This window comes from Prunus mume, linkage group LG2, assembly GCF_029339155.1.
Source record: "Prunus mume cultivar Tortuosa linkage group LG2, ASM2933915v1, whole genome shotgun sequence".
Taxonomy (NCBI): Eukaryota; Viridiplantae; Streptophyta; class Magnoliopsida; order Rosales; family Rosaceae; genus Prunus; species Prunus mume.
In genome coordinates this window covers 40947070-40956678 of record NC_142699.1, presented here as the reverse complement: position 1 = coordinate 40956678, position 9609 = coordinate 40947070, and the positions used below count along the sequence as shown (strand labels likewise).

General features: G+C 36.8%; 1 protein-coding gene and 1 pseudogene across 7 annotated transcripts; both read left to right on the top strand.

Annotated features, from left to right (window-relative positions):
- The first annotated feature begins 238 nt into the window (after positions 1-238).
- LOC148920383 (uncharacterized) lies at positions 239-541 on the top strand. The gene has a single exon (XM_089044613.1). It carries the CDS (start codon positions 239-241, stop codon positions 539-541), a length of 303 nt encoding a protein of 100 aa, XP_088900739.1.
- Positions 542-2155: 1614 nt separating this feature from the next.
- On the top strand, positions 2156-6846 carry LOC148920382 (uncharacterized; annotated as a pseudogene). 6 transcript variants are annotated; one of them, XR_016124515.1, is made up of 3 exons: positions 2156-3277; positions 4782-4946; positions 6382-6846. The product of XR_016124515.1 is annotated as an uncharacterized LOC148920382, transcript variant X4 (transcript). The 6 variants fall into 6 exon arrangements; XR_016124514.1 differs by having other exon boundaries at positions 6247-6846; XR_016124516.1 differs by adding an exon at positions 4484-4561 and having other exon boundaries at positions 4814-6846.
- The last annotated feature ends 2763 nt before the right edge of the window (positions 6847-9609 follow it).

Sequence of the window (9609 nt, the reverse complement as noted above, 5' to 3'; positions counted from 1 at the left end):
AGAAATATAACTAAATTACAATAGGAAATAAATATAAATTACAATAGGAAATAAATCTCGATTATAATAGGACTAGATAAATAAGTAAGTAACCAAAATTCTAATATAGTAAGGAACCAAAATCCTAACTAAGTAAGGACTCGCCAACAATCTGAACGTAAAATTCTAGCTTTATAGCTCTTGGCATTAATTGCAGCAAGGAATTCTGCATTAGGTGACAGCTTTTGTAAGTCCAAATATGAGTCTGGCATGCCTGGTGTGCCATAAAGTAGAAAGTTCATCGCATTCTTTTAGGAGTTGCTCTGTTTCAAGTGTAGAAAATGAGGGAAGATGTTCTTCCATTGCCAACTGCTTAGCGAGGAGGCCATCTTTTCCATTACCAGCACATTCCAACATTGCATCATCCAAAGTAACCCCACAACCAACTCTTCCAAACAGCGGTTCCATGTTAGGTGCTCCACGGCTAGTTCGAAGCCGGGCTATAAGAAGAAGGGACATCGTGCAAGACTGGAACTTTGACAAGGTTGTGATGGGGCATTAGATTTTTTAAATATGACTCCAGAGTATAAGGTTCTTTCCATGGTATAGTGCTAGGAGGAGAATGATCTTGCCACCTATTTTTGTTAGTTATGGCTGCAATTGAACTCACTTTTCCTCTGGAAGAGCTTGTGCATTTGTAACCATCTGAGAAAATCATCGCGTTGTTTATAATTTTACTCTTTTGGTAGTCTTTTGCAGATCAATCTTATTTCTCTAACTTGGTTTTGGGTGTTCTGCCTCGATCTTTTTACGGCTACTTTGCTTCAAAACAAATAGGGAAGGCAATTTGAAAAATCAGTCAACTTGAAAACCACTTAATTATTAAACTTCAAATAAATCTGAAAAAGGAAAAGTTCTAATTGTTGGGACTATGTTGCAGTTGCACAGCGGGCCTCAACAGCATTGTACCCATTTTTGAAGGACTTACTTTTTGGAAGGTAGAAACTAGGGTTTTTTGATACACAGGCTTGCTTAGGCCTAGTTTGAACTAAATTTAGTCCCATATTTGTTTCATATAATCCTAATTTTAGATGGAATTGCTAATACTGGGCCCATCAAAAACACTTCCTTAAGAAAGGCCTATAAAACCATGTCGAAAGACATAATTAACTAGTTCAATGCTCACCAATGTATAAGATACATATATTATATTGTAAAATAATAACATATATTATTATTATTAGGCTTATTAGTTAAAATACTTCTTGAAACTTTGGTCAAATCTGACATTGCCCCTTGAAACTGAAAGTGACCTATATTGCCCTTTTGACCGTGGTTTTGTATTTCAGTTTGCCCCATGTCGTCAACTTGGTCCCAAACTTGGTAAAAAATGATGACGTTGCAGGGATAATATAGTCTTTTCGTCTCAAATAGCTTTTTTCCCCTGATGTGAGATGGGCACGTGGCAATATGTTGAGTCTACCTCTATATATCTGTTGAGGCCTAATAAAATAAAAAATATATTTAAATTACAATAGGAAGTAAATCTTTATTACAATAGGACTAAATAATAATTGGTAAGTAACCAAAATTTTAATGAAATAAGGAACCAAAATCCTAATTAAGAACTCGCTAACACAACCGACGGCTAAAATGATGACATGTGGTCCATACACAGATTTTGGGTGCAAGTATGAAATTCCTCGATTGGTTGGAGGCTGGTGTTGGAGCATCCACAATTATGCTCTCTATTTCTTAGGTAAAATTTAGTTAAAAATATAAAAAAGCTATTTTAGGAGAGTCATAAATGTTATAACTCTTTTTTGATTGGTCCTTTTCTATTAAAAAATAAAATAAAAGATAATTAATATTAAATAAAGATTTGAAATACTTATTAAATAAAACATCATTAAATTATAGGAGAGCCACTAGGAGTTCTTTCTTTCTCATCATATTTAGGAGCTCCTAGAAGACTCCCTATTTTAAAAAGTGAATAGAGTATGGTTGGAGGCATTTTTACAATTTCTCTCTAAAATTTGTGTAAAAAGATAATTTAAAGAACTCATTGTGGATGCTCTTGCAAAGATTTTAGGCGGACCACAACTCCAATAGTCGCAAAAGATCGTCCTGGCGTTGTAGAATCTGATCCTCTCTCCTTCACCAATTACCACGTATAAAACGACAAAGCCTACTCTCTCACTCTCTCTCGCTCTCTCGCAGTCAGCAGATCTTTCTTTTCAGCCTCTCCAGAGTCAACGCCACAGTCAACACCACCTTGACGGAATAATACCACCCACGCAGAAACCCGAGCCAAATACACTAGGGTTTAACGGAATTTCCCCAATGCTTGTTTGAATAATTTGCAGCAAATCGCAATGGCTCGTAACGAAGAGAAAGCGCAGTCGATGCTCAATCGATTCATCACACTCAAAGCCGAAGAAAAGAAGAAGCCAAAAGAGCGACGTCCATACCTGGCCTCCGAATGCCGGGACCTTGCCGAGGCCTCCAAATGGCGGCAGCAAATCATGGGAGAGATTGGCCGAAAAGTCGCCGAGATCCAAAACGAAGGGCTTGGCGAGCACCGTCTCCGCGACCTCAACGACGAGATCAACAAGCTCATACGGGAGAAGGTTCATTGGGAACGACGAATTGTTGAGCTCGGAGGCCCTAACTATGCGAAACACGCCCCTAAGATGACGGACCTTGATGGCAACATCATTGACGTCCCAAACCCTAGCGGCCGAGGCCCTGGGTATCGGTATTTCGGCGCGGCGAAGAAGTTGCCGGGAGTCAGAGAGCTTTTCGAGAAGCCGCCGGAGCTGAGAAAGCGGAGGACGAGGTACGATATATACAAAAGGATTGATGCGAGCTATTATGGGTATAGGGACGATGAGGATGGGGTTCTGGAGAAGGTTGAGGCTCCGGCGGAGCAGAAAATGAGAGCGGAGGCAGTGGCGGAGTGGAAAAGGATGGAGGAGATAAGGAAAGAGGCAAGGAGGGCGGTGAAGAGTGGGGAGGTGGTGAAGGCGAAGGAGGTTTTGTTTGAAGAGGAAGAAGAGGTGGTTGAGGAGGAGAGGCAGAGAGAAAGGGAATTACAAGAGAGGAGTGAGAGGGAGAAAGAGTTTGTGGTGCACGTGCCGTTGCCGGACGATAAGGAGATTGAGAAGATGGTGCTGGAGAAGAAGAAGAAGGAGCTGCTGAGCAAGTATACTAGTGATGGATTGTTGGAGGAGCAGACTGAGGCTAAGCAGATGCTTAACATTCAGCGCTAGAATGCAGACACCAAGAAAGAGAAAGAGTATGTTACTGTGTTTAATTTGACTCATTGACTGATAAGAAGTTGTTTGTTCTTATCAAATTTATGTTTAAGATGGATTTTTGATGTATTAATGTTAGGTTGAATTCTCTTTGGTTATTGGTAGGCTTTGTTAAGTAAGTGTTTGTAAGGTATTTAGATGGTGGATTGAGTAATAGTTGTCCTTGATGATGAAACAAGTTATATTTGTCACTTTGGATTTAATTTCAAGGAGCTGTAATTATCAGTTGATTATGACAAGTTTTGTTAGCCTTTCTACCACGTGTTCTATTCTTTTATCAAAGTTTCATTACTTTGTTTATTGCTGAGTTTATCTGGCTACCTCTTTCAAATTATGCTATAAGCTGTGTACACAAAGAACATATCAACTGTTTTGTTTATACATGATTTGTACTCTTCAGTATGATAGCAAATTTCTAATTTTATATTATGTTTCCTTCATCATCTCTTCAATAAGGGTTATATCATGGCTATTTCAGGTAAAATTGCCAAAGATTTTATATTACAGATACTTTTTGTTTTTGTTAAATTGAAAAGGAAAATGGAGTGTGAAAATTCCATTATTGATTGTTCTAATAAGTTTTCTTGTGACCTTCCATACAGTAAATGATTTGTTATCTTTTCTTTAGGCTTAGCTAACATTGTTCTTAAGAAACTGCTAATTTCAATAACATAATGTATCACAACCATTTCTAAAAGTGCTATAAAAAGGTTTGTGCCGTGATCTTTTTGTAATAGCTTCTATGGTGATGTATTGGATGCTATAATCCATAAATGTTTTTTTGTTTCAAATACTTCCTACTTGGCTTAGAGGGATCTATATATGCCACTCGAAGACGATGAGATCTTTGAGCATGTGCATGGGAGGTGACAATAAGTTATATTTCTTGGCTTAGACCATGGGTTGATAAGTTAGTGCTTTTATAATGCTGTGAAGATACAAAGGACCTATTGGCTTAGATTCACATTTTGAGATCAATAGGAACCGTTGAGAAGGTTGGTGTGCAAAGGCCTCAGTTGCATTCTTTTAAATGAGACATCTCAAAGTGTTTGTGGAATTCATGTCCCACAAATTGATGTTTTCATCGAGAGCCACCTCAACAGGATTTTCAAATTTGTTATAGATAACTTAGAATCTTGCTATTATTAGGGAATCTCTTTTAAGTTTTACTTTCTAATTTGTTATAGATGAGGTCTCCAATGTGGATATAGTTGTCTCTCTTGATGCAATCCTAGACATCCAGATATCTTGGAAACATTAGCAAAGTATGTGCTTGTTCATAAAGTTTTTTTTTTCTTTGCTCCGAGTACATTGCTTTCTGAGTTTATCATTGTGCTAGTTTTTCTCTCTTCTTTTTGGTTTAATAAAGAATGATAATGATGCAAGCCAGAATATTTAGCATCTTGAGCAACAAATTATTCCTTGTAAAAGAATGTTTCTGCATCTTTATGTTGGTTTTGATTTAATAAGGATTTCTTGTCAAAGATGTTCAGTTGCAAAGGTTGTTGGCTGGTCAGGTCCCCTCAATTTTTTTCCCTCTGGTACTGTCTCTTCACGTCAATAATGCCATAATATGAAGGAAAACTATGGAGTGTGCCCCCTTCTTTTAAACCCTGCAGTGGCATTTGCTTCAGTGACTCTGATAATCAGGTACACCATCTTCATTTCTCCTCTATATTTATGAAATAACCCAATCAGTATTTTCTTTTGTGGCTTAGATTTCTCCCTCCTTTTTTGTTTCTTTTTCTAGGGTCTCATTTATGTTGCTGTCACTATGGTTATGTTTTAAAGATCAATGACATTTCATGTAACAATTTACAGAGCTACTACTGTTTTGGAAATCTATGCTATCAATTTGTGTTCTTTGGTTTCGTCTTTTCAGATGTTTTGAGCCTTGTTTAGGAAATCTGTGGTAAATAAAATTTAGGTTTGTTTCATACTAGTATGATTTTCACTGAGAACTTGGGTTGATGAAGAAGAAAGGTTGGAAGTCAGTTTTAAAGTATACTTTCTGTCAATGTACATGAGCACAAATTAAGTCCACTCAAATTTTCTTTTATCAATGACTGAAAATCAAATAAACAGAAACCTTAGAAGTGCCACGTTTTAAACAATTGCCAGAGTTGATGAGGGCACTCCAAATAATAAAAATAGGAAACGATTTTTATTTGGACATGTTAAACAGGATCCTTGGTTCTCATCATTTACCAAAAAAAACATGGTACTTTCTGATGTGCCTAAGCCTGAAGTGGGGCAGAGTTTCTAATGGGGAGCATACGCAGTTTCTGTTACTGTTTGGTCTCTAATTATACTATCCCTGCTCTGTAGTTTCTAACTGTTATGTGTATCAGAGTAGAATAACTAGGAAGGTTGGCTTGGTACACCATAAATTTGACTTGTTTTACCCTTCTACAGTTTAAAAACGTGTACATTAAGCTTATTTTTGAAAATGTATGGACTTTTGGGTTGTGTGTAGATTGTTCTGGTATTAGCGTTGTGTTAATCAATTATGTTCAGTATGTCCTGGGCCCTTTTTCAGGTGACAGAAGCAAGTGAGGCATTTTAAGAGCTTCTTTTTCTTTAGCATTTAATAGAATTTTCTTTTCTTAACTACTGCTGTCAACTCTTTGGGTTCTGATTTTCTGATTGTTATTGTAAGTCTTCTAATTGAGCATAATATTGTCTTTGTGGTATGATTTTCTGTGTTTACTCTATCTTCTTTTCTTTTTACTCTATCTTTTGTGCCTTAAACATATCTTGCTCTCTTTTCCTCGTTGTTGGGTTAGTTTGCGACCTATGTTTGTTTTCACTAGTATTATGTGTAAGATCATTTAAAAATTTGTTTAAAGACATCTTTGGTTCCAATTCTTCATTGCTTGTTTATCTTGTTTGATGTTTGAGCTTTATTTTTGGGTACTAAGATGTTTGTGCCTTATTTTCGGGTACTGAGATGTTTGAACAATGCTGAGAAGATACAAAGGACCCAATTTTATTTTTTTTCACTCTTAATACTGTCTCTTCGCGTCAATAATGCCATAATATGAAGGAAAACTATGGAGTGTTACCCTTCCTTTAAACCCTGCAGTGGCATTTGCGTCAGTGACTCTGATAATCAGGTACGCCATCTTCATTTCTCCCCTATATTTATGAAATAACCCAATCAGTGTTTTCTTTGTTTTTTCTTTTGTGGCTTAGATCTCTCCCCCTCTTTTTTTTTTCTTTTTCTGGGGTCTCAATTATGTTGCTGTCACTATGGTTATGTTTTAAAGATCAATGACATTTCATGCGACAATTTACAGAGCTGCTACTGTTTAGGAAATCTATGCTACCAATTTGTGTTCTTTGGTTTCATCTTATCAGATGTTTTGAGCCTTGTTTAGGAAATCTATGGTAAATAAAATTTAGGTTTGTTTCATACTAGTATGATTTTCACTGAGAACTTGGGTTGATGAAGAAGAAAGGTTGTAAGTAAGTTTTAAAGTACACTATCTGCATCTTATGAGATCTTGTGGTAGTTTGAGCATTATATATAGATTAGAATGCCCAGCAAGCAGCAGCGAATTTTTTATTTAAGTTGCCGTATCTGGTAAATAAAATTGTATACAGCTCTGGTTAGAGTTCATTTGGTATTGTAATATTTCACTGTTTCAAACGTTTTCTGTCAATGTACATGAGCACAAATTAAGTCCACTCAAATTTCCTTTTATCAATGACTGAAAATCAAATAAACAGAAACCTTAGAAGTGCCACGTTTTAAACAATTGCCAGAGCTGATGAGGGCACTCCAAACAATAAAAATAGGAAACCATTTTTATTTGGACGTGTTTGGTTCTCATCATTTACAAAAAAAAAACATGGTACTTTCTGATGTGCCCAAGCCTGCAGTGGGGCAGAGTTTCTGATGGGGAGCAGACGCAGTTTCTGTTACTCTTTGGTCTCTAATTATACTATTCCTGCTCTATAGTTTCTAACTGTTATGTGTAGCGGAGTAGAATAACTAGTAAGGTTGGCTTGGCACACCATAAATTTGACTTGTTTTACCCTTCTACAGTTTAAAAACTTGTACGCAAAGCTTATTTTTGAAAATGTGTGGACTTTTGGGTTGTGTGTAGATTGTTTTGGTATAGCATTGTGTTAATTGATTTTGATTCAGTTATGGTCAGTATATGTCCTGGGCCCTTTTACATGTGACAGAAGCAAGTGAGGCATTTTAAGAGCTTCTTTTTCTTTAGCTTTTAATAGAATTTTCTTTTCTTAACTACTGCTGTCAACTCTTTGGGTTCTTATTTTCTGATTGTCATTGTAAGTCTTCTAATTGAGCATGATATTGTCTTTGTGTTATGATTTTCTGTGTTTACTCTATCTTCTTTTCTTTTTACCATATCTTTTGTGCCTTAAACATATCTTGCTCTCTTTTCCTTGTTGTTGGGGTAGTTTCTGACCTATGCTTGTTTTCACTAATGTTATGTATAAGATCATTTAAAATTTTGTTTAAAGACATTTTTGGTTCCAATCTTGTTTGATGTTTGAGCTTTATTTTCGGGTACTAAGATGTTTGAGCCTTATTTTCGGGTACTGAGATGTTTGAGCTTTATTTTCGCGTATTGAGATGTTTGAGATTTATTTTCAGGTACTGAGATGTTTGAACAATATATATTTTAAGATTACAATATGTTAAGGTTACCATACAAATTTTTGCTTTTTCCTGAAATACACTATTGAAGAAATCTTTGGTCCCAATTCTTCATTGCTTGTTTTATCGTGTATGATGGTGCGCCTTATTTTCAGGCGCAAAGATGTTTGAGCTTCCCAGGTTTTCTTTTTCAATTTTTTGTTTTTGCATGATTTAAATATTGGTCGTATTAAAATAAAAGAATTGACATATTGGCAGAAAATATGGGGATAAATGGACAGATGTTTGGGGAATATAAGATTCAAGTTTATCAAGTATTGTATTGTTTCACATGTTCTGAAAATATACGGATGTCATTTTCTTTTGAAAACAGTTCTCTATATATGTTATGAGTTGGTGCTATAATCTTGATATGTTTCTGTTTCCTGACGGTTCTTCAGGGAAATTGAAGTATTTCTCATAATATTGCTGTTTTCTTTGTTGTCTTTTGTGTCTTAGATTTCTCTCTCTCTCTCTCTCTCTCCTCCAATCTTCCACCACCCCCTCTTTTTTTCCCTCTTTTGAGGTCTCATTTATGTTGTTGTCACTATGGTTATGTTTTAAAGATGAATGACATTTCATGCAACAATTTACGGAGTTGTTACCTGTTTAAGGAAATCTATGCTACCAATTTGTGTTCGATGGTTTCATCTTGTCAGGTGTTTGAACTTTGTTTAGGAAATCTGTGGTAAATAAAATTTGTGTTTGTTAATACAGACTTTGTGCCTTGGTAGTCTTATCCAAATTTTATGCTAGTATGATTTTCACTGAGAACTTGGGTTGATGAAGATGACAGGTTATAATTTTTTAAGAATACCATCTGCCTCTTATGAGATCTTGAGGTAGTGTGAGCATTATATATAAGTTAGGATGCCCATACGGCTAGCAGCTTTGGTTTTTTTTTTTTTTGGACAGAGATCTTTCATTAAAGAAAAGCAGCCAAAAAGGCCAAGCAACAGAACAAAGCACGTAGCAACAAGAAAGCAAAATAAAAAGGCAGCCAAAAAACAGAAGGCGCCAGAGAAGGCCAGCAGAAAGAAACAACTAAAAAGCTAGAAAAAAATTAAGTCTAAACCGGGGGGAAAGGGAGCCCATCGTGAGACATAATCGAGACCAAGGAGGATGGAGGGGTATCAACCCAGTTACAAAAGCACGACCTCCATTTGGCAAGCTTTGTGGCTGCATCCGCAGCACCGTTAGCTTCACGACAGACCCAACCCCAAGAGCATTGGTTGAAAGAAGAGCTAAGATGTCTAATTTCATCCAAAAAAGGAAAGATCCTCCAGTCACAGACATCAGGCTTGCTGTTCAAACTAGATCTAAGGACTTGACTATCAGATTCAAGAATGATATTTTGGATTCCCAAAGAGGAAGCAAGCTTAAGACCAACAGCAGCCGCCTTGGCTTCCACCGCAGCCGCAGAAGGAGAACACAATGTTGCGAAGAGGCAGCAACAAAATAGCTGCGTGGTTGCGGAAGACCACACCAATACCTGCCACTGCGAAGGCCGGACGGCACCATCAACATTTACTTTAACAACTTCAAGGGGGGAGCAGACCAACGAGACGTGACAATTGAAGACACCAAAGTCTGAGGCAACACACTAAGGGGAGCATAGACATCAAAGACCTCCGTTAGTAA